At 38.4% G+C, this 25,495-nt stretch overlaps 1 protein-coding gene across 1 annotated transcript; it reads left to right on the top strand.

Moving 5' to 3' along the window:
- Positions 1-9,906: 9,906 nt before the first annotated feature.
- LOC100589790 (alcohol dehydrogenase 1C) lies at positions 9,907-24,719 on the top strand. Its single transcript, XM_030819162.1, has 9 exons — positions 9,907-9,989; positions 13,381-13,482; positions 14,094-14,232; positions 15,980-16,067; positions 16,165-16,384; positions 18,190-18,450; positions 20,516-20,651; positions 21,521-21,659; positions 24,438-24,719. Exons 1-9 carry the CDS (start codon positions 9,972-9,974, stop codon positions 24,460-24,462), a joined length of 1,128 nt encoding a protein of 375 aa, XP_030675022.1. The 5' UTR covers positions 9,907-9,971; the 3' UTR covers positions 24,463-24,719.
- Positions 24,720-25,495: the final 776 nt, after the last annotated feature.

Here is a 25,495-nt window from a genome sequence, read left to right as displayed (position 1 = left end):
ATTGCATTTTTCTTTACTTCAACTCCAACCTACACTCATACTTGCTTCCCTCCAATGGCCACATATACACCACCTCCCTTTTAGAAAATGAAACTCCTCCCTCTGATCCTTCCCAGCACTGTTTCAAGAGGCTGTCCTTTCTCCAGCATCTTCAGACACCCCTGATCTTTCCTGACTGAGATACAATTCTAAGAGGTTTTCCCCAGATTTCAAGTTCCTAACAAAGGAATAATAATGATGATGACAAAAACAGCTAACAATTAAGTGGCACTTAATATATGCCAGGCACTGTTCTAAGTGCTTTATGTTTACTAACTCATTTAATCCTCAGGTCAATCCTATGATGTAGGTACTAATCTGATTCCTTTTCACAGGTAAGGAAACCATAGCCCAGAACCAGGGCCCCCAGATCTTTCCAGACTGCCATGATCTTGTGAAACAATAGGTAAGTAAATAAACTGTGTGAGACAATAGGGTAAATAATCTTTCCAGACTGCCATGGGTCTTGCACAGACAACTAACTGCTGTGAAAGAAACTCCCACTTAATCTAATTTTCCTTCCAGCTGCTCTACTGTTTCCTTCCCTTGGATGACAAACTTCCTAAAGAATAACTTGCTCCCCTTTCTGACCCTTTCTGATTCCTCAGCCTGTGGCTGCAGGCCCACCCTCCCTCCACAGTCATGAAGGAACTCTGGGAACAAATTCCAAGGCTTCCTTCAGCTTCTTTCCTCTTGACTTCCTGCTGCAGAGTTATCTTCTTTTCATGACTCTGCCTTATGTAATTTTCAGATTGTTGTCCATCTCTTCACCTTTCACTATCAATTTTCTTGAAGACTGCTCTTCCCTCTAAAATTTCTCTCTCAAAAAATTAATTCATATTGAGAGTTAGAAATTATCATCTCTCACGTTATTGGTCTCAAATCCACGTATTGAGTCATTTTATATTGCATACAACATCCCCATGCTTCCCAGCACCCAGCTGGAATTTTCAATCAGCGTATTTCAAAATTACCTAAAATTTAACATGTTCAAATTAACCTCCTTTGTTAGTCAATAAAGCTACTTTCCTCCCACTCCTTCAGGCAGGAATGTTTGGAGTTGTTTTGGAGTTACCACAAGTTCTTTGATTTTTTCTTTAAAATATATTTCGTCATTCCTTCCTTGCTATTTCTACTAAGTCCTGGAACCAGAGCAGTAAGCAGACAAAAGTACACACTTTGGAGGCAGACAGTCTGAGTTCTAACTCTGATTCAGCCACACCCTGGCTGGGGGCCCTGGTTCTGGGCTATGGTTTTCTTACCTGCAAAAAGGAATCATATTACTACCTACATCATAGAATTGATCTGAGGATTAAATGAGTTAGTAAACATAAAGCACTTAGAACACTGCCTGTCATATACTAAGTGCCACTTAATTGTTAGCTGTTGTTATTGTGTCCGGAATTGGTGGGTCCTTGGTCTCGCTGACTTCAAGAATGAAGCTGCAGACCCTCACGGTGAGTGTTAGAGTTCTTAAAGATGGTGTGTCCGGAGTTTGTTCCTTCTGATGTTCGGATGTGTTCAGAGTCTATTCCTTCTCGTGGGTTCGTGGTCTCGCTGGCTTCAGGAGTGAAGCTGCAGACCTTCACAGTGAGTGTTACAGCTCTTAAGGTGGCACGTCTGGAGTTGTTTGTTCCTCCTGTCCAGAGCTGTTCATTCCTCCCGGTGGGTTTGTGGTCTTGCTGGCCTCAGGAGTGAAGCTGCAGACCTTCATTGTGAGTGGTACAGCTCATAAAAGTAGTGCGGACCCAAAGAATGAGCAGCAGCAAGATTTATTGCAAACAGTGAAAGAATAAATCTTCCACAGTCTGGAAGGGGACCCGAGTGGGTTGCTGCTGCTGGTGGGCAGCCTGATTTTATTCCCTTATCTGGTCCCACCCTCATCCTGCTGATTGGTCCATTTTATAGACAGCTGATTGGTCCATTTTGACAGGGTGCTGATTGGTGCATTTACAATCCCTGAGCTAGATACAGAATGCTGATTGGTGTACTTACAATCCTCTAGCTAGACGTAAAAGTTCTCCAAGTCCCCACTAGATTAACTAGACACAGAGCACTGATTGGTGCATTTACAAACCTTAAGCTAGATGGAGGGAGCTGATTGGTGTGTTTACAAACCTTGAGCTAGACACAGAGTGCTGATTGATATGTTTACAAACCTTGAGCTAGACACAGAGTGCTCATTGGTGTATTTACAATCCTTTAGCTAGAAGTAAAAGTTCTCCAAGTCCCCACTAGATTAGCTTGACACAGAGCACTGATTGGTGTGTTTACAAACCTTGAACTAGACACAGAGTGCTGACTGGTGCATTTACAATCCTTTAGCTAGACGTAAAAGTTCTCTGAGTCCCCACCAGATTAGCTAGATACAAAGTGCTGATTGGTGCATCCACGAACCCCGAGCTAGACACAGAGTGCTGATTGGTGCATATACAATCCTCTGGCTAGACATAAAAGTTCTCCAAGTCCCCACCCAACTCAGGAGCCCAGCTGGCTTTGCCTAGTGGATCCCATGCCAGGGCATGGGCAGAGCTGCATGCCAGTCCCCCGCCGTGCGCCTGCACTCCTCAGCCCTTGGGCGGTCAATGGGACCGGGTGCAGAGCAGGGGTAGGCACCCATCGGGGAGGCTCAGGCCATGCTGGAGCCCACTGTGGGGGGCTCGGGCATGGTGGGCTGCAGGTCCCAAGCCCTGCCCCATGGGGAGGTGGCTGAGGCCTGGCGAGAATTCAAGCATGGTGCAGGTGGGCCAGGATTGCTGGGGGACCTGAGTCCTCCACTGCAGCTGCTGGCCCGGGTGCTAAGCCTCTCACTGCCCAGGGCTGGTGGCACCTGCCAGCTGCTCCTATTGCTCTGAGTGCAGGGCCTAACGAGCCCATGCCCACCCGGAACTCACGCTGGCCCATGAGCGCCGTGGCCCTGGTTCCTGCCTGCATCTTTCCCTCCAAACCTCCCTGCAAGCAGAGGGAGCCAGCTCTGGCCTCGACCAGCCCAGAGAGGGGCTCCCATAGTGCTGCAGTGGGCTGAAGGGCTCCTCAAGCATGGCCAGCATGGACACCGAGGCCAAAGAGGCACCCAGAGCAGGCGAGGGCTGCTAGCATGTTGTCACCTCCCATTATTATCATCACTATTATTCCTTAGTTAGGAACTTGAACTCTGGGGAAAACTTCTTAGAATTGTATCTCAGGAATTTGCTTAACGTCTTTTATCCTCAGTTTCTTTACAAAGTGTGACTTATGATACTATTTTCCTAAAGAGAATTAAGTTAAAAGATATCAGTAAAGCACTTAATAAAGTAATCACTCAATACATTTTGGCCATTGTTAGTAATATAACGTGATTATCAATGAAAATAATATGATTCTATGGGAAATCACTGTAGATTCTTCATCCTTAAAAAACTATTTTCAATATATAGACAGTTTATTAGTCTCTTGTCACACTATGAAGAAATATCTGAGACTGTGTAATTTATAAAGGAAAGAGATTTAATTGACTCACAGTTCTGCATTGCTGGGGAGGCCTCGGAAACTTACAGTCATGGTGGAAAGCAAAGGAGAAGCAGACACCTTCTTAAAAGGGTGGCAGGATGGAGTGAGTGCAGCAGGGGAAATGCCAGATGCTTATAAAACCATGAGATCTCTTTAGACTCATTCATCATGAGCACAGCATGGGGGAACCACCCCCACGATCCAATTACCTCCACCTGGTCCCACCGTTGACACATGGGGATCATGGGGATTACAATTCAAGGTGAGATTTGGGTGGAATCACAGAGTCAAACCAAATCAGATGGTACCCTTCATTTGTATATATTCTTTTATTGTTGAAATTTTGGAATTCATGCCATTTTTTGTTATTTTAAATTATTATATAATATTTTTTTCTCCATCATGTTAAAATGATTATTGGCATAGCACTTTCTTATACCAATCTACAATATTTCACTAAACCATTTGCTGAACATTAAGTTTTTTTAGTTTGGTACTCAGAGGAAGCTGCCAGGAATATGTGTACAACTTTGTCTTTTGGCTTTTCTGAGACTATTTCCCAAAAACATTCACAGGGAGAGATGTGAACAAGCATTTCCAACTACTCTGTATATATGTGTTTTATGAGAGAATTAGGACCAAGTTGGAAAAATATTTTCTAACCCAAGGGTAGAGGAGATAACTTTAACTCTCTCACAAACTTTGGTTTCAATGTCAAAGTGAAATGAAATGAATACTTTATTTGTGGTGTTGGATTTGGGTAGATTAAACATACGGCCCTAGAAGCTTAGACTTTTTGCTCCTTAGCCTGCTTCAACCTCACAATATTTGAAAGATGTTAGACTATGCATCTGTGAGAACAATCCTATATTTTCCGTATCCAAATATATTTAAATAAATATTAACCACATTGTTTTGCCAAGTCGTTTGGCCAATAAAATGAGGAATTTGAAGAGTATTACTTCTGAGCTCCTTGCCAGTTACATTGTTTTTCTTCAAGCCTTGCACAGTGTGGAGCTATCATTCAGGGTAGATACCTGAATGTCTTACTTAAACTCTGTTCTGCCCCACTCCTTTTTTTTAGTGGAAAGAATATGGGCATCAGACAGATGTGACTTGGTGTTCTGCCTCTGCCATTTACTAGCTTTGTGACACCTTTGAAGATGATGTGGCTTTCTACACCTGCATAACCTCAACCCTCTGGTTTTCACTGATTGCTTCACGGCCAGACATCAGACCCAGGTTGGACCCCTGATTCAATTGTGTGATCGAGAGACTCTAGTTAAAAGATAGAAGAATCAGGGCCAGAGTGTATTCAGAAAGAGAAAGAGAAAAAGAGAGAAGCAATGAGGAGAAACAGCCCCTGATGTCCAGTTGCTCAAGATATACCACCCACTTCTTGTCCTTTGATGTTTCTGTGACTGTCTGTTATATTATACTATAAAATTCATTAACACCAGCCTGACTGCAGTTCTGTTCTTGAAGCCAACATCTCTGACTTAAAAAGCACATTCAGAGATCTATAACTTTTGAGCTTCTTTTACCTCATCTATAAAATGAGACTAATAATAATAGTACCTTCCTTGTACGATTGCACTGAGGATTCTATGCAATAATGTATGGAAAACTCTGAGTTCTGAAAACATAGTAGGTGCTCAATAAATTATGGCCATTAACTTCCTGCAAATTTATGCTTCATAAATAAACCACGAATATATTAGGAATTCAAATTATTTCTGATACCCTCTCATGTCTGTCCATCACTCTGTAGACACGCCAATCCAATGAGTCTTTCAAATTGGTTGCAACAAGTTAACTCCTTGATGCTATCCAGACTAAGTAGCTAGACTTCTTTCCTTTACACTGCTCTCCACAAAGTGGGTGAGCAGAGTGATGGCGATTTTCTAGAAGTGATGCCTACTCAATCACCATAAGACCACAATGAGGAAATGAAAAACCTTTCTCACCTCTCTGCTAGGTGGAGTAGTGCACGCCTAGTAGGGCTCTCTACACCTGCATAATTGGTGTAGTTAGAAACAGACAATAACGTTGTTCCCTTAACAATTCTAGAAAAATATAGTTTATGTATATATGTTGACAGACTACATCCAATTGAATAGTTAAATGCATTGTAGTCCTCAAGTCTTGGTAGAAGACTTGAGATTTATTTTTAAAAAATCAAACTCGTATTCACTTATATTCATGGCATTAAACAAAGAACAATGGAGTGCCCAAGTGAGTTTTTTAGTCTGTTTGCCAAAGTGATCACTTTTGAGTTTCTAAACATCTTCTGTCTACAAAGCCTTCTTCCTCTAAGTTCTTTGATCAGAATGCCCTCTCCCTGACACAGTACTACCCAGATAGGCTGACATGCTTACCTGTGTGCCTTTTTCCTCCCTAGATTGAGAGCTTCCATTTATGGATAATAATTGTAGCTAATACTTGTTGAAGATTCTCCTGTCTGCCATAGATGCTTTACATGGATTATTTCATTAATTCACTAAACAATCTTTTAAAGAGGTGCTACTGTGTCCAGAATTAGTTCCCTCTGGTGGGTTCCTGGTCTCGCTGACTTCAAGAATGAAGCCGTGGACCCTCGCAGTGAGTGTTACAGTTCTTAAAGATGGTGTGTACGGAATTTTTTCCTTCAGATGTTCAGATGTGTCCGGAGTTTCTTCCTTCTGGTGGGTTTGTGGTCTTGCTGACTTCAGGAGTGAAGCTGCAGACCTTCGCAGTGAGTGTTACAGCTCTTAAAGGTGGCACGTCCAGAGGTGTTCGTTCCTCTCGGTGGGTTCATGGTCTCACTGACTTCAGGAGTGAATCCGCAGACCTTCACAGTGAGTGTTACAGCTATTAGAGTTGGCGCATCCAGAGTTGCTTGTTCCTCCTGGTGGGTTCGTGGTCTTGCTGGCTTCAGGAGTGAAGCTGCAGAACTTCACGGTGAGTGTTACAGCTCATAAAGGTAGTGTGGACTCAAAGAGTGAGCAGCAGCAAGATTTATTGCAAAGAGCAAAAGAAGAAAGTTTCCATGGCATGGAAGTGGACATGAGTGTGTTGCTGCTGCTGTCTTGGGTGGCCAGCTTTTATTCCCTTATATGACCCCACCCATATCCTTCTGATTGGTCCATTTTACAGAGTGCTGATTAGTCCATTTTACAGAGAGCTGTAAATTTTACAGGACCATCCTGCTGATTGGTCCATTTTTACAGAGAGCTGATTGGTGCATTTACAAACCTTTAGCTAGACACAGAGCGCTAATTGATGCATTTTTACAGAGTGCTGACTGGTGTGTTTACAAACCTTTACCTAGACACAGAGCGCTGATTGGTGCATTTTTACAGAGTGCTGATTGGTGCATTTACAAACCTTTAGCTAGACACAGAGCACTGATTGGTGTGTTTACAATCCTTTAGCTAGACAGAAAAGTTCTCCAAGTCCCCACCTGACCCAGAAGCCCAGCTGGCTTCACCTCTCAATCCACCCTCTAAACATGACACCCCACTGCTGTTGGGAATTGGGCGATGACTGCTCTAGCTACTTCCTGCTGGATAGGGGCAAAGAAGGGGCCCTGCAGTTGTAGTGTCCTCCAGAGGGGAAATCTTTAGGCCAGTGAAAGGGCCAGGGGGTCGGTCCAGGGGTCCTCGGTAGAAGTTGTTAGTTGAGCTCATTTGGGGTTCCATTTGTAAGACCATCTGTAGCTTGATGGCCCCAATTCTAGAGGAAACAAATTTGACAAGGAGGTTAAAAATACAGGGCCTGAAGGCGAGTAATAGCAAGATGGCAGCCACGGGACCTAGAAAACGGAGAAGCCATGTTGCCCAACTCCAGAGGATGGTATAAGAGTTTGAAAGGCATTGTCTGATTTCAGAAGCCTTTTCCTGTAAATGCTGGGACGCATCTCATACTATCCCTGATTGGTTAGTGTAAAAACAACACTCTTCCCCTAAGAAGGTGCAGAGTCCTCCTTTCTCAGCAGTGATGAGGTCTAGGCCTTGGAGTGTCACTGCTGTCAAAGAGTCTATTTGGGATTGTAGAGTAAGGATAGATTTCATTGTTTCTTGTAAACTGTCTGAGAGATCCTTTGAGAGTGTGTGGTAGTAGGATAATACATGTTACATGGTTAACTTTTAGCAAAATTTACTTTTGTTGAAAAACTTGTAAGTTTGGGATTTCGATTATTCTTTGCTATTAATAAGACCTTGTTCAGTCCATATTAACTTAGAGTTGGTATAGACGGCTCCTTCCTGATACTGTAAGTACTTTAAGGTTTGGCTGAGCACAAACAACTCGCACGTTTGAACAGACCAATTATTAGGCAATTTTCCTAACTCTGCTTCTACAACAGTTTCCTTATTACTTACTGAATACCCATTGTGTCTTTTTCCCTTAATCACCCAGGAGGAACAATCTATCATCCTGTTCTGAATTCCTCCTAGATCTGGTAGGACCTTTGTATAGTAATCAATTAAGATTTAGATCCCCTGTTAGGAAACCTGTTGGTTTAAAGATTTTTGATAGGAAGGCTACAGGTTGTCAGTGGCTTCAGTTCTGTTGGGCTATGCTCTTGTTTACACTGACAACAAGGTGGTATTGGAGTGTTATAGGGTTACAGAGAAGACCTTCAATTATCAATTATGGGTTTTAAATTTACCTTGCCTTTTAAAGGAATAGCGTACACTGTTTTTTCTTTACTACTTCTATTTCTCTTTCTCTTTGACTTCTTCTTTGTCTCTCTCTTTCTGACTCCCTTTTTGTCTGTCTCTCCCTCTCTCTCTTTGACTTTGTCTCTTTCTTTCTCTCTGACTCCCTCTTTGTCTCTCTCTTCCTCTCTCTGTCTCTCTTTCTCACTTTTTGACTCCCTTTTTGTCTCTGTCTCTTCCTCTCTCTCTTTGACTTTCTGTCTATTGAGAGGTGAAGCCGGCTAGCCTTCTGGGTCAGGTAGGGACTTGGAGAACTTTTCTGTCTAGCTAAAGGATTGTAAACACACCAATCAGTGCTCTGTGTCTAGCTAAAGGTTTGTAAATGCACCAATCAGCACTCTGTAAAAATGCACCAATCAGTGCTCTGTGTCTACCTAAAGTTTTGTAAACATGCCAATCAGCACTCTGTAAAAACAGACCAATCAGCACTCTGTAAAATGGACCAATCAGTGCTCTGTAAAATGGACCAATCAGCAGGACATGGGCGGGGCCAAATAAGGGAATAAAAGCTGGCCACCCAAGACAGCAGCAGCAACCCGCTTTGGTCCCCTTCCATGCCATGGAAGCTTTCTTCTTTTGCTCTTTGCAATAAATCTTGCTGCTGCTCACTCTTTGGGTCCACACTACCTTTATGAGCTGTTAACACTCACCATGAAGTTCTGCAGCTTCACTCCTGAAGCCAGCAAGACCATGAAGCCACCAGGAGGAACAAACAACTCTGGACATGCCATCTTTAAGAGCTGTAACACTCATTGTGAAGGTCTGCGGATTCACTGCTGAAGTCAGCAAGACCACGAACCCACTGGGAGGAATGAACAACTCTGGACATGTCACCTTTAAGAGCTGTAACACTCACTGCGAAGGTCTGCATCTTCTGGACACAATACTATTCATTCTCACCTTAAAGACGAGGAAACTAAGGCAAAGAACAGTCAACTAATAAGTCCAAGTATACAGAGCTGCTAAGGAATAGTCTGCCTGATCCCAAAGGCTATGTCATAACCACTTCCCTATACTGCCTCTCAGCAGAGGTAAAAGTCAAGTTTTATTCATCACTGCCACCCCACCAGCCCCAGCTTAGTGCCTGACACAGGGAGATGCTCAATCAATGCTGATTGTTATTGAGTGGAGTAGAAATGCAAGGCACAGTGAGCCCCTTTGCTGTGACTGATGGGGTGTCTGATTTTCTGCTATAAAGAGAAGGAGAGTGCTGTATCAAACACACTCCTCTGGCTCCTATCTCTCTCTGTTTCACTTTGTTTATCCCATTTCCCTACTCCTCCTCCTTCATAACTGCATCGTGTGGATCCAAAATTGCAGCTTAGTGCAGACAAAGGGAAAACAGAACTCTGAATCACCCCAAAGGGAAAACTGAACTCTGAATTACCCCTGTGGGTTTGAGAGAAGAGAAGCAGGAACTTGAGAGAGGAGGAAGAGAGAAAGTAATTAAAATTTATCGTTTTAACTTAATATTTAACTGAATGATAGCAAAATCTTATCTGAAATTGGAAAAGTCAAGGTTTTGAGTGCTGGTTCAGTGCCGATTTTTTTATGATTTGATAGTCTGAGAAGAATATGATGGGTGTGGCTTGAAAACCTAGGTCACGGGTGTAGTTGGAATTGGGTGTTATATGAGCAAACAAAATAAATACCTGTGCAATATACCTGGTTTATGCACTCAAGCAGAGAAGAAAACCACAAGTACTCACCAGTCTCCTGGTCTGCAGAGAAGACAGAATCAATATGAGCACAGCAGGAAAAGTAAGAAAAAATATATTACTGTTGGTAATATATTCTCTTCAATACTGAACTATGGTGGAAATAAGCTATTCCTAAATACATTCAAAAAGAATATATAGAATCTGTATCTATTAAGTCTTTATTTCCTACATTAAATAAATTTGCAGTAAAGTGATAGTTTATTCCAAGCTAATCATGACTTATTTGTAAATCTAAAGTTATAAAAGTCTTTAATCAGAAGCTATCTTTATATTAAGAAATCATAATTTAAATGTGTTATTATTTGTATTCATATTTTTTGTGAACACAAGAAAGTTAAGTCTGACAAAACTTTTATGAGAGGAATTTGATTGAGAAGATTTTGAAATCTACTTTTAACCTTACTATAAAATATCTTACAAAATACTCATTGATCTCACAGCATTAGAATCATCAAGGTTAAGCAAGACATCACATGCAAATTCCGTTTAAAGGGAACCCATTATGACACAATTCAGGCAATTTCCACAGAAATCTTGTGGAACAGTGTCTCCCCTATATAAAAGTCAATATGATCTTACAGAAAAATAATAATGCAATTTGAATCACTTATTAGCACTCAGAGCACAAGTATTTGTTTTTTTCTTCTATAAATTTATACTTATTTTTTCAATGTGTTTACAGGTGCACAGAAATGCATGTAGTCATTCAATATAATCAATTGATATTATTAATTGCCTAATTTAAAAAAAACCTGTGCAACTATTTCCAGCCATTTGTTGTGCTAGGAGTGTATCACACAATAAAATATCTCACTATGACAATTCAGTTTAAAGGTTCTGAGGCTTATCTCTATGCTGTGGTGCGACAAAACAGGCTCATATCAATAAGACTGGTTGGAAATCACATGAGTGGCCCATTGGTACTGTTCTTACACCACTTCACTTTACTTTCATTCATTGTTGATTAATATTTACATTCCTCATAGAAAATAATTAGAAAAAAGAAAATTTAAATTTACCATTTACTAAACTCGACTTAAAAGAAATAATGAGTTCATAGAGCAAAAGTATAAGCCAATCATATTAATGAAAATAATAACTGATGAAATAGATAATTAATCCTCCCCTCTTGAGTGCAACATCAGTAACTTAGCTTTTTGACAGCATTTCATTTATGTTTCCCCGTCCTGCATTTTATTTTCCTCAATCCTAAATTGTGACAATACTAATGTCTATTTCAAAAGGTAGTTGTGAGAATTCAATAAATTAATAGTGCAAAGCACTTAGAATAGTACCTGGTAAATAAAAATAAGTCAATAAATATTAGCCACTATTATTGTTGTTGCCATTTAACTTTTTGATATTTACTACCACGGAGTACTGAAAACGTGAGGCTACATTAATTTTTTCGTTTGTTTTTTTGGAGACAGAGTATCTTTCTATTGCCCAGGCTGGAGTGCAATGGTGATCTTGGCTCACTGCAACCTCTGCCTCCTGGGTTCAAGTGATTCTCCTGCCTCAGCCTCCCAAGTAGCTGAGATTACAGGCGCATGCCACCATACTTGGCTAATTAGCATTTTTAACAGAGACAGGGTTTCACCATGTTGGTCAGGCTGGTCTCCAACTCCTGACTTCAGGTGATCCGCCCACCTCAGCCTCCCAAAGCGCTGGGATTAAAGGGGTAGGCAACCGCGCCCGGCCTGATCTTTATTCTCTGGACAGCCAGCTTTGAGACTTCAGGAAAATTATTCAATCACTGAGTCAGTTGATCCTCAATTATTTCAGATGTAGTAAGACCAATAATTCAATAGTACTGTCCTGGTAGCATCCTTTTTAGGTTTAAAAGTAATACATGTTGTTTACAACAGCACAATTTGCAATTGCAAAAACATGGAAACATCCTAAATGCCCATCAACCAACGAGTGGATAAAGAGAATGTGGGATATGTACACCATGAGATACTACTCAGCCATAAAATGGAACAAAATAATGGCCTTTGCAGCCACTTGGATGAAGCTGGAGGCCATTATTTTAAGTGAAGTAACTCAGGAATGGAAAACCAAATACCATATGGTCTCACTTATAAGTGGGAGCTAAGCTATGAGGATACAAAGGCATAAGAATGATATAGTGGACTTTGGTTAGGGATAAAAGACTACACATTAGGTACAGTGTACACTGCTCGGGTGACAGGTGCAGCAAATCTCAGAAATTACCACTAAAGGACTTATCCATGTAATCAAAAACCACCTGCACCCCAAAAACTGTTGAAATTAAAAATAAACAAATTTTAAAAATAAAAATAATGCATGTAACTCACTCAGCACAAGCCACAATGCACCTGTCACATCATAGGCACCTGACAATCAGAAACTCCTACTATTAGAACTTTATTTCCAAGTATTCTGATATTTATTTTGGCATTGACCACATTGAAAATCCTGCAAAGTTGAAGGATTTGACAAATGAATAATGAAAATTAATTGGCAGAAGATGAAATTTCAATTGAATTTTTATTATATTTGCAATTATGTTGATTCTCTATAGAAAGAGCTCTGTGAATTGTACATGCTTTACCACAATAAAGATGGGTTTTACAGTACACTGCCAAGCACTGGAAATATGTGATCAGCTTTTATTTTTAAGGACATCTGTGGATCAGCTTGCTAGCTAGAAACTCAAATACACAGTTTCTCCAGTTTTTAATTACATGCGTATGGTCTGAATGCACACACACACACAAACACACATACACAACGCCAACTCTAACATCTGTAACTTTGGGCTCAAATCTAAGCTGGAAGGAGTGTCTGCACATAAATTAGATGACAAAACAGGCTGCCAAAGCTAAGTTTCAAATGGGTGTTTGAGACAATTTTCTCTCTTCCACAGAAGTGGAGAGAGAAAATTAAAAGAGGACAATAGGCAAATAGAGAAAGAGACATCATCCTACGCAGGAAGGTAAATGTATAACTGTTTTTATGGAGTCAGATCCTTTTGGCCTAAGCAGAAAATTGAGCAAGAAAGCAGTGTATTTTGGACAGGCACTGACTCTGTCAGCAAAGTAAAGGTGACTTAGAACATGTACCAGCCAATTGTTGTGGGTAAACAGGTGTCTTCAGGACAGCGTTAGAAAATATCAGGATTAAACATCTTTGGAGAAAAAAAAGCCAAAAGAATAGCCTAAATGAATATATTCCATTTTATCTAAGTGCCTTATTGTACTTAACTCTGTTTATCTTTCCTTATGTTATTGCTTTTTTAAAAGATACTCTTATTCTCTTTATAAACCAGAGGACTTCATTTCTATGCAACATCTGTTAGGTGCCAGACATGAGACTCAATGTTGCATGTACAAAGATGAAAAGACACAATTTCTGACTGCAAGAGTGGGAAAACACTGGTACCGTCTCTCTGTTTGATGTTCTAGGTAATCAAATGCAAAGCAGCTGTGCTATGGGAAGTAAAGAAACCCTTTTCCATTGAGGAGGTAGAGGTTGCACCTCCTAAGGCTCATGAAGTTCGCATTAAGGTGAAATACTTTTTCCATTTGTATTTAATTTTAAGTTTAAAAAATTCTGAAAATATTAAAAATAGAAACATCCAAAATCCACTAGAGGTATTTTTTATATAATTATCCAGAAAATAAAATTACATTTGTTGTCAAGGAAAGTATAAATATAAATTGTTAAATTTTTTTAAAGTGGGCAACAGTACATGACATATAACTCCAGTGAAATACAAAAGAATTTATAGGTTTGTACAGAAAAAAATGTAAAGGGATATATATATTAAGACTTCACAATCAATTTGCATTAGATATTTTCTTGGTCTTAATTTGCAATTTCTACTTCTTTTTCTTTTAACTATGCATTCTTCTATATTATACAAGACAAATATTTTAGGATCAATTATTTCACAGATTATTCTAAATTGTTAAATTCAAGAGAGAAAGACAGAGGAAGGTTTTAGACAGGATAACCTTGGAGATAAACTGAATCTTTCATATTTGGGAATAGTAGGGATTATCAGCAAAACCCTTGAAAATATTTTAGAATAACAATTTTAGAAAATTGGGTTTGTTAAGTCCATCTGACAGTCATAATCTTTTCTGAATCTAAACATCTTCTCTTTATTCTGTAGATGGTGGCTGTAGGAATCTGTCGTTCAGATGACCACGTGGTTAGTGGTAGCATGGTGACCCCCCTTCCTGTGATTTTAGGCCATGAGGCAGCCGGCATCGTGGAGAGTATTGGAGAAGGGGTGACTACAGTCAAACCAGGTACAGGATTGACACTCAGGGACATGCCTTGGTTCACCATCACAAGGTTAGTCAGCCTGGATGAGGAAACCGAGGCAATGAAAGACGAAAGGGCTTGCACAAGGTCACAGGGCAGCTGGGACTTCAGGGGTTTCCTCCTTCCCTCTCTGCTTGCCTGAATCAAGCATGTATGACCTCAGGCACACATGCGTGTATTCTACCCTTCAACCATTATGTACTATCTACTAGATGCCAGGCACTAGGTTAGAGCCTGGAGATATATGAGGATCAAAAGGGACACAGTGCCTACTAGTGTGGAATTCATAATCTAGTAACTTCCATGTTAGTGTTAGCTGAACACTGTCTTCTGTAAGGGCCCAAAAAACTATAAATGGGAGGGGAGAAAAAAACATAAGTATGGACACTGTTCTGTGCTGAGTTCACAAAATGGAGGCTACACGGCTATGGCTGAATAAACATGACCTTTCCTTAGGTGACCTATGCAGCTCTTTCACCAATTTCCTCTTTCAACATGGTCTCTTTTCCTGAGCGTGGAATCAATGAAACAGACTAGGTGAAAGGAAATGAAAGAAACATGGCAGGAGCCGTCCACCATCAACAATGTCTGCCTTATTACCTTCAGCCATGCTTAAATGTGACTGATTATGGATTACTAATTATTTTATCTTCAATATTTATTTTACCTAATCTTATGTATTAATAGAAATATTTCTATATTAATTAAGGATGAATAACTAGGACATTTCCATACCATCGTTTCCATATAAACTTTACCTATAAAATGTTATGCACCAATAATTTTTCTTGGTCTTGTGAAATAGACAGCATAGGTGATTAAAAATTAAATTTGTCTTTAACTCTGAAGAATCACTTTAGCCAGTGGATTTGACCTGTCCACTTACCAAGTACTAATTTAGACTGTGAAAAGAAAATAATAAAATAAACTGTCCAATTTGAGTTTTAGCTCTCACTATTTCCTTTACTCAGAAAAAAATTAATAACAAAATGACTGCCTTATTTCTCACCCCTCCTCCCTCCACCATAACAGTAAAAATAGATAATTCACAAATTACTAGCTAAAAACACTTGAAAGTCAATTCTTATCCTAAAAAAAAGTGTCTAACTTATTGTGGAGGGTAGAAATTTTCAGATGAATTTCTGTAATTCTTCTTTGTCCTATTTTTGTTAGTTTTCCTCAAAAAAGAACTAAGATCTTTTTGAAAACACTCATTTTATAATAAAGATAAACCTAGTCTCTTTGAAAAGCCAAGACCTATGTTAAAAATCTCATTTTTGTTGTAAATCAAATTCTTACAAAATACCAGATCTTCCCAACATCTACTGGGACTAAAATAGGCTACTTTCAACTAAAATTTATATTTATACTTACAGCAAAAATATTTAATTAAGATTTAATTAGACAAGGATTACATAAATTATATCTGCAAAGCCTCCAGGATAAATTAGTGCACTGCATAAAAGTTTATTAATACAGTTGATGGAATTTTTTTAATCCATCTTGTTTCTCACACTTGCATTTTCTCTTTAGGATTCTTCCGGCACTTATAAACCCAAATTAAAAAACAAGGCCTTGGCAGGAAATGACAAATGACATAGTTGTGACTAGACCCTATTTCTTAGAAACTTTTCAGATACATGATTCTAATCTATACATGTGAGCTTTAAGTTTTTGCTCTATTAATTCCTGCATAGAAATTTAAGAAGAATTTGTTTTATTCCTCTCCAGGTGATAAAGTCATCCCGCTCTTTACTCCTCAGTGTGGAAAATGCAGAGTTTGTAAAAACCCGGAAAGCAACTACTGCTTGAAAAATGAGTAAGTTTCTGATGCTTTCTTTGCACAGACTTTGAGTTTGCACATTAGTTATGCTCCTGTCTCATGCCTTTGTGTGTCTGTGTATTGCACTGCCCAGTCTAGGCAATCCTCGGGGGACCCTGCAGGATGGCACCAGGAGGTTCACCTGCAGGGGGAAGCCCATCCACCACTTCGTCGGTGTCAGCACCTTCTCCCAGTACACGGTGGTAGATGAGAATGCAGTGGCCAAAATTGATGCAGCCTCACCCCTGGAGAAGGTCTGCCTCATTGGCTGTGGATTTTCAACTGGTTATGGGTCTGCAGTCAAAGTTGCCAAGGTAAGAACAACAATGGATGATAAAACCGGTTACATGCAGACTGTCAGGAACCAAAAGGGAAGCAATTTCTTGCAAGAATCAGAAATTATTTTTGTAGATTTGAAGTGTCAATTAAGAGTAGAAAAATGACCCAGAAAGAATTGAGAGCACAGGCTAGAAATTTCACCAATTTATCACAGATAAAAAGTTGTTAAGAAAATGTAAAGATGTTATTTTCAATAATTTTTCTTCTGAATTAGCTGTTTATGGGATCATGAAATTTTAGGTCTGTGAACTAACTCATGTAGTAATTCATTCAACAATTGGAGAGCACCTATACATGCCTCAGGCACCACAGGTTCTGCTAGGCTCTGGCAGCAAAAGTAAATGAAATGAAGCATCTGCCCTTGAGGACCATCTAGTCTGTGGATCCTCTGCTCCCAGAATTAGGATCAACAGTAGAGTCCAAAACCTTACCTGATGCACTTCCAAACCAAGGCTCACCCACTCTGTGGATTCTTAGAAGAAAAGTTATGAAGCTTCAGTGATGTGTAATTCACTCATTATGACATTTCACTGCTAAAACTATCTTCCCTGGTATGAACACACACATATACTTCAGATGTGGTAAATTTCAAGCAGAAATTCTTTAAAGGCTTCTCATCTGAGTAGGCTGAAAATCTAGTAGTATGCTTCATTTTATGAAACCAAGGTGCAGAGATATAAAGATATTTGCCCAAAATCTCACTTCTGCTCAATATGAGCGCTAAGACTAAAATATCTTTTACACATCTCCTGCTGAATCTTAAATCAAATCCATAATTATTAGCACTTTTAAACCACAGTCACAAACAAGCCTTGTATTTTTCTAAGTAAGGTACAGGTGGTGTTGTCCCCCATAGTATTGAATAACACTTCGTGAATGAATGAGTGCAAAAGACACCCTTAAGGGAATATAAGAATGAGATTATTTGGAACAGGAGCAGCATGTTACCCAAAACGAAGGCTGACTGTGGGAGACTAGGTTTAATAAATAACCACTAGCCAATTTAAACAATTTAGAGGACACCTTTTCCAAATTTCGGTGACTTTAGCACTTACTCCCTTGTTCAATTGCCTCATCTATTTTAATGGGTAGTCTAAGTGAGCCTACCCAAGAACAGAAGCTGAGGATACTCATAACAACAGATTTTATTTATTATTAAAATATAGACTAATGTTTCATTGCTGTGTTGTTCACAAGTGTATTTTTTAAAGCAGGGATATACTGGTCACGACTACTGAACAAAAATGAACAAAGGAGTTAACTATTGAGAGTTTAAGCAGAATAGTTTTCAGTCTCCTGGAGTAACCTTTTCCACTTATTTCATTTTCCAAATATTGCCTTGGTGTATGTATGAGATACTGAAGCTGGCTATCAAGGGATTTCAGCAATTGAGAGTCCCTACAAGATTGTAATCACTGCCATCTGGATCTCAAAGATCATCCAGTCCCCTGGTTCCCAGCCTGACCCATTGGAGTCCCTTGGGGACTTAGTTCCACCTGCAGAGATTCTCATTTAATTGGCATGGGCTGTGACCTGGACTGTGGGATGTTTTTAAAGCTCCCCAGATGAATCTAATATGCAGCAGTTTCAGAACTACTCAACTAGTTCAACCCCTTGAATTTAAACGTGAGGCATTTCAAGCCAAAACAGGTTTCGATAACAGGTTAGACAGAAGAGTCTGAGTAGTTCTTGATAACACACAAGACATGGCACTTTATACAGCTTAAGCAATTTCTACCAAACTTTATTTAATTCATTTTTGCATTTTCTGAAAACATAGGTCACCCCAGGGTCTACCTGTGCTGTGTTTGGCCTGGGAGGGGTCGGCCTATCTGTTGTTATGGGCTGTAAAGCAGCTGGAGCGGCCAGGATCATTGCGGTGGACATCAACAAGGACAAATTTGCAAAGGCCAAAGAGTTGGGTGCCACTGAATGCATCAACCCTCAAGACTACAAGAAACCCATCCAGGAGGTGCTAAAGGAAATGACTGATGGAGGTGTGGATTTTTCGTTTGAAGTCATCGGTCGGCTTGACACCATGGTATGTCCCATGACATGCCCTGAGATTTCTGCCTCTGCAACCTGGAGGATGCATTTAGGCAGCAGAATATACGTATTATGTATAAAGGATATTTTTAATGATGAATGGAAATTTCCCATCATCTTTTTGTTACCTGGCTTGTTTAATTCATTGTTATGAGAAATCTTCCATTCGATCAGCTAAGCAAACCTGTCTCAAGTCATATTTCCTCTTGAGAAAAGATAAAGGGCTGGTTTTTCTTAACACAGCCACTACAAATATACTTTATTAATTTTTAGTTTAAAATGCAAACTTAAATATATATAAATAATATAAATCATTTTCTCAAATTAAAAAGTTTTATTTTTCTTTTACATTCTTAACAAAAATATTTTAACAGTTTTATGTATGCTCTTAATGAATTCCAAACTTTTTGACATAGTATTCTTCGGTCAAAAGAAATGAGCAATTTTAGACCAACTATTATTTTATTAACAGAAAATATGCCCTAAGGAAAGTGACTGCTTTAATACATTGCTATATTTTATCACAGAAACTGGACAGTGCCTGGCACAAAACTAGTACTCAGTACTACTTGGACTGAATACTTTAAATAAAGTCAAAAGATTTTACCACCCTCAAAACTTAAGAGCTACATATCTCATGGCATTGTTTATGAAACAAATGAGACAATGCGTGTAAAATACTTTGCACAATATAACCCATCATGTGGTTAGTTTCCAATAAATGTCAGCTGACCCCTTTTTTATTTTATTTTATTTTTTTGAGACAGGGTCTCACTCTGTCACCAGGCTGGAGTGCAGTGATATGATTATAGCTCACTGCAGCCTTAACCTCCTGGGCTTAAGCGAGTCTCCTACCTCAGCCTCCAAAAATGCTGAGTACAGACATGAGCAACCATGCCGAGCCTCAGTTGGCATTACTGATATGAAATACTATTTCCAATCCTGCAGTGCTTATGTCATCTTTGAATTATTACATGATATTACTTTCAAACAGTTACAAATATCAAAGGCAACGGGAAACATATCTCTAGCTATATTTTAGCTACCCAGAATTATCTAGACTCCTACTGAAAAAGTCTCCAGAAACCAAAAAGTTTCCATTGCTGATGTTTTCTAGAAGGTCCAGCAGTGTGGGTAACAGGGAGCAGCACCCTGAGATCAAAGTTCCCAGCAGCCTTGACCTGGGACAAATGCCACAGATGAATAAAGTGTCAAGAGAATCCAATTTTTTCCAGGGCTATAGCTTTTCTCCTTATGCTCTTTTTCTATATCTTCCTCCATTTTCTCATGTGGAACTGGAGTGTACCTTATCTCAAGACACCAAATATCTGACAGCCACATGTTCTGAGGATGTCGGTCTCCCAAAAGTCAGAATCCAAAATCAAAGAACTAATCATTATATACCTAGAGGGATCCTAAACCATTTTCTAACTACAGAACATGTTCCAAAAGCTGACTGGAAAATATTTTCTGAACTGTCTTTTGAGGTTCCCAAATAGTCAATGTAGTTTAATGTAAAACCAATATACATTTGGGGAGGTAAAAACAATGTTTAAAACATGTCCACTTGAGAAATGGACATAGGAATCTGTTAATAAGGGAGGCTATCAAGTGGACAAGAGACTAATTTTGGTGATATACTCATTTATCTTGTTCACCATCAACATATCTGATTCAAAGTATTGGGTTCAAAATATCTATGTAATAAATCAATGAAAAATGAACCAACTCACAGATTGCCTAAGAATGATGTACACTTGTACAAGGAACAGGACTTTATTATGTTTGTAATGATGTTTCCCTCTTTATTCCTTTATTAGGAAGAACTAAGGGCACACCAATTTATTCGTCCATGCTTTCGTTCAAAAACCATTTTCTGGGCATTTCCTACATCCACAGCACTATCCTACGCAAAGAAAGGGGGACTGAAGGAGCAAAAGACATGATCTCTTCCCTCTACACACTCACAATCCAGCTAAGCCTATTACATGATATTGTGCATTATGAGTATGAACTATGCCACTCCACGTTAAGGATACTAAATGTTCACTTTATTCCAGATGGCTTCCCTGTTATGTTGTCATGAGGCATGTGGCACAAGTGTCATCGTAGGAGTACCTCCTGATTCCCAGAACCTCTCAGTAAACCCTATGCTGCTACTGACTGGACGCACCTGGAAAGGAGCTATTTTTGGAGGTATGTAGTTAGGCTTCAGAGCCAAATTCTCATTAATCTAAGAATTTCTCTCCTTTTATGAGTGACAAGGCAAGTTTTTGAAAAGCAATGAAATTAAAAATAAATTAAAATTTCTTTTCTATCTATAGTCTCCAATAATACAGAACTTTTCTTTTCTTTTTTTTTTTTTTTTGGAGATGAAGTATTGCTCTGTCACACAAGGTAGAGTGCAGTGGCGCAATCTTGACTCACTGCAACCTCCACCTTGCATGTTCAAGTGATTCTCCTATCTCAACCTCCAGAGTAGCTGGGATTACAGGCATGCACCATTACGCCCAGCTAATTTTTTTGGTAGAGATGAGGTTTCACTATGTTGGCCAAGCTGGTCTCGAACTCCTGACCTCAAATGATCTGCCCACTTCGGCCTCCCAACGTGCTCGTGCTGGGATTACAGGCGTGTGCCATCGTGCCTAGCCCCAAGATAGACTTTTCTGATGTCACTATTAACCAGGACTTTCATCTCCACCTCTTTTTGTACTTGTGACTGCGTAAGGCAAGGAAATTTCTAGTAGGCCATGGAAATATATAACAATAAACCATATCCACACAAAAATCTAGACAACTAATAAATTTGCTCTTAACCTTGGGCATAACATCTGTACTATAATTTCTCTGTGAGAGAGAGAATAACTAAGGACCCTTGTTTATCTGTGATTTTTTTTTAAGTCAAAGCACTGTAAAAGCATATTGAAGTACTCTATCTCTTATTATCCTCAGTTATAGCAGTCTGGAATGCAGCACCTTTTCTAAACTTTCATTTATTTGGAAAATCTTCTCTTCAGTTCTCCTACTTACCCTGGTTGAATCTAACAATATTTTCTTCTTTTCAGGCTTTAAGAGTAAAGAATCTGTCCCCAAACTTGTGGCTGAATTTATGGCTAAGAAGTTTTCACTGGATGCATTAATAACAAATGTTTTACCTTTTGAAAAAATAAATGAAGGATTTGACCTGCTTCGCTCTGGAAAGAGGTAGATTTTAAGTTGTTTTTTTGTTTTGCTTTGTATTCTACAGTAGCGGGCGGAGGGGGGTGGTGTCTAGCAGAGAATGAAAAGGTGGAAGGATGAGAAAAAATTAGAGTGCCTTGGTTTTCCATTGCCAGTTCAATCTTTGCATGGAGCACATGTAAGGTAATACTGTGAGAAGCTAAAAACAGTTGCTTTGCATTTTCTATTCTGCTGAAGCCAAATTATGTTGATTACAGCATATCTGAATGATCCGAGTCACTCAGCCTTCTTTAAAAGAGAACACTCACTTTGGCCCCCATCCCCCTCCAAAAAAAGTTTAAACAACCATAATTATAACACAGAATCACTGACACCTCCGCCTGTCATATAAGTAAGTGTGACATCTAATGGTTGTATATTAAAATTATTTTCAGGACATCCTCAGCATATTCATTGTGGGAGTAGGTGGAACTACATTGGGATTGATTTCTAAGTAGATACTACTAGATTTTCCTTTTTCTTTTCTTTTTTTTTTTGCAGTTTAGAAAAAAAATTTTACAAAGAAAAGTTGTTGTAAAAGAGAAGGGTACTAAAACCTATTTTAAATGTTGGTCTTATATTTTCTCTAAGTCTTAGAAAAATAAGCCAATTCTATTTCCTACCTCTAACATTTACACTTACAATCACCTAATATAATGAACTTTGTCACTTGCATGAGACACAACTGGAAACAGGCAGTTATATCTAACCTCTGCCTTCTAGCTCCAGAGTCTGTGATTTTTCTGCTATCCCACACTTATTTTCATGAGATTTTCAACTTCAAACAGTGTTTCTTTGAAACTCACAAAACTATCATACTAGATACTTTATTCGACAAATATTCTTGAGGAAGGAAAGAAAATAGCACCCACAGAGCACCAGCTGTTCTACTAAGTGTCTTACTTGCATTTTCTCATGTGATTCCCAGACAATGCTCAGTGTCAGTCTCAATCTCACTATCTTAGAGAAGAGAAAACTAAGAAGCAGAGAAGGCATGACTTGGTCAAAATCATCAGGTGGTAGGAAGGGGAGCCAGAATTCAAAGGAAGATCTTGTTGTTAGCAAATCTATTCACTTTCTATTAAACCACACCACCCCTCAAGAGTACATATACATACATATATATATATATATATGGAAAACAGTATTCATCAAAGGTTAATTATCATTGTCATTATTATTATCATTGACATCATCATCATAGATTGATAAGATGATGGCAAATAGAGATGACCAAAACCACAGGACACTATTGAGTAACAAAAGAAGTCATGAAGCATGCCTAAATTCACTTTACAAGAATGTCATATAGTAATATGCATATGTAAATAAAATCTTATCAATATGCAAAGATTAAAAATTGTGATATCAATATTGGTAAGAGTAAGGTGACTTGGACACTTTCATATACTTTCAATAGTAATTGATACATCCTTTTGGGAAAGCAATTTGGTAATTTGTATCAGAAACCTCCAAAAAAAACCTAGATCCTTTGTTCCAGCAATACCATTTCTAGAAATCTATTCTATAGAAATAATCAACTCAAACATACATATATGTTTACGCATGTTTACTTGTTATTAGTAATATCAATATTTAGAAATATTCAAAAAGTCCAACATTAAGAATATGATTTAATAAATCCCAACCGTTAGAAATGAAAAAAAGACTTCATTGGCAAATTCTTAAAATGTAATTTTAAACTCATAAAATAAATCATATAAATTGTATTTATAAGATGATCCCAAATTTTCAAAAAGGACATTAGAAAATGTATCTGTGTCTGGGAAAAGTTGATAGAATTCAAGAAAACATTGACCATGATTACTCTGAGGTTGTAAGATTACAGATTTTTTTTTTACTGGCTTCTTCTGTCCTGTGTTCTCTAAATTATGTGCATATATTTTTCTTATATGTATACATACATACACACACCACACACACACTATATATATATAAAATTCTCAGTCGCAAAGATCATCTTTTCTTAAAAGTATGCATCAAAAGTAGGTTTATAGAAAGGGCATTAATTCTAGTATAAATGTTACATTTCTAATCTTCACAAGAATGAAGTATCTTAGAATTAATGCAAATCAACTTCATTCTCTACTTCTAAGAATCCTTAAACATCTCTGTATCAAAGGTCTATTAAACCTCCAGCATGGTCCTAACTTTATTAAATTATCAGTTCTTTCAGGCAAGGTATCTATCATCTTATAATTTGTGCAAATTTGTATTTGGGTTTGAATCCCAACACGCTATACTAGACGTGCAACCAGAGCAAGTTACAAATCTTTCTAAGTCTCAGTTTTTATCATCTCTAAATGGAAATAATATGGAAATCAACTCCCTATTGTCATTGTTTAGGTTGAGATTTAAGTGAAAAAAATGCATGAAGCATGTGACAAGTAGCAAAAACTTATTGCATGTTATTACCTATTGTTGTTTTATATTCCATATTTTACCAGGAATGTGGGCACGCAAAAATGATTTTTTGAAGATGCTAATGTAGAACTGAAGTCTAAATGACAGGCATACTCAGGAGGTTTTGAGTGAGCTTAAGATTGAAGAAAACACAAGAGAAAACCAAAAAACATGAACTTCCTTTCACTTGACTTGACCCAAATGCATAGGGATGGGAATGGAGTGGCTGAGAACACAGACAGATTTTCACTAAGTCACCTCAAATGCTCCTTGGACTCTCACATGGAAGCATGTGGGTTGTCTAAATGTTAACACAATGTCTCTTCTTTCCTATTGCAGTATCCGTACCGTCCTGACGTTTTGAAACAATACAGATGCCTTCCCTTGTAGCAGTTTTCAGCCTCCTCTACCCTACATGATCTGGAGCAACAGCCAGGAAATATCATTAATTCTGCTCTTCAGAGATGTTAAAAATAAATTACACGTGGGAGCTTTCCAAAGAAATGGAAATTGATTGGAAATTATTTGTCAAGCAAATGTTTAAAATCCAAATGAGAACTAAATAAAGTGTTGAACATCAACTGGGGAATTGAAGCCAATAAACCTTCCTTCTTAACCTTTTGACTTGTGTGCCATCTTTGCCATTGAGGAAAAATATTTCCTGTAACTTCTTGCATTTTTGATATCTTCATAATTTTCAGTCATTGAATCCAGTGGAGGGGATCATTCACTTGTCCTGAATATACACATGCTGGGCTACTGTGCTTGAAGTCTTCTAACTCTATCTCAATTTTCACTGTCTGCATTTTCCTTTTTTTAATAAAATGTAACAAATCCCTAGGGTAAAAACTACAGTATGGTAAAGAATAGACTCAAATTTATAAGTGAAGAAGATCCAGAAGTTCTAAATCCAGGATTTTAATTAGTAACTCAAATAAAATATCACATATTTTCATACAATGAAGGGAAGTGTTTTTATTGCTTTTGTGCTATTTGTTTACAGTGAAAATACAACTGATTTTTTAAAATAAAAGCAGATTTTGTGCTTCATGTGACAAACTTAGGTTCAGACACTAAATGTGAAAACTGAACTATTCCTAGAATCATGTTCAAAAAATCTGTAATTTTTGCTCATGAAAGTGCTTCATTAGCTAAACAGTCTTAGTTTATGATTCCAATTGACTGAAAATGAAGCATAAAGTAATTTAAAGTATTATGGTGGCTTTATATGTAGATATCTGGTGGCAAAAGCTGTGAACACAGAGTGTAAAATTGGTAACTAAGAAATGGCAAAAACACCTAAAGCAATGTGTTTTCCAAGTAGACACACACACAAATGTATATTTGTGCAAAATTGTTTTTAATCTAGAACTTTCCTATTAACTACCATGTCGTAC

The sequence above is a fragment of the Nomascus leucogenys genome, chromosome 9, assembly GCF_006542625.1.
Source record: "Nomascus leucogenys isolate Asia chromosome 9, Asia_NLE_v1, whole genome shotgun sequence".
In the NCBI taxonomy this organism is placed as follows: domain Eukaryota; kingdom Metazoa; phylum Chordata; class Mammalia; order Primates; family Hylobatidae; genus Nomascus; species Nomascus leucogenys.
This window is presented reverse-complemented; position numbering and strand designations above follow the sequence as displayed.

Coding starts and splice junctions, on each gene's coding strand:
- LOC100589790 (XM_030819162.1), top strand. Junction 14,233..15,979: donor GGTGACTACAGTCAAACCAG/GTACAGGATTGA, acceptor ATTCCTCTCCAG/GTGATAAAGTCATCCCGCTC. Junction 18,451..20,515: donor TCGGTCGGCTTGACACCATG/GTATGTCCCATG, acceptor ACTTTATTCCAG/ATGGCTTCCCTGTTATGTTG.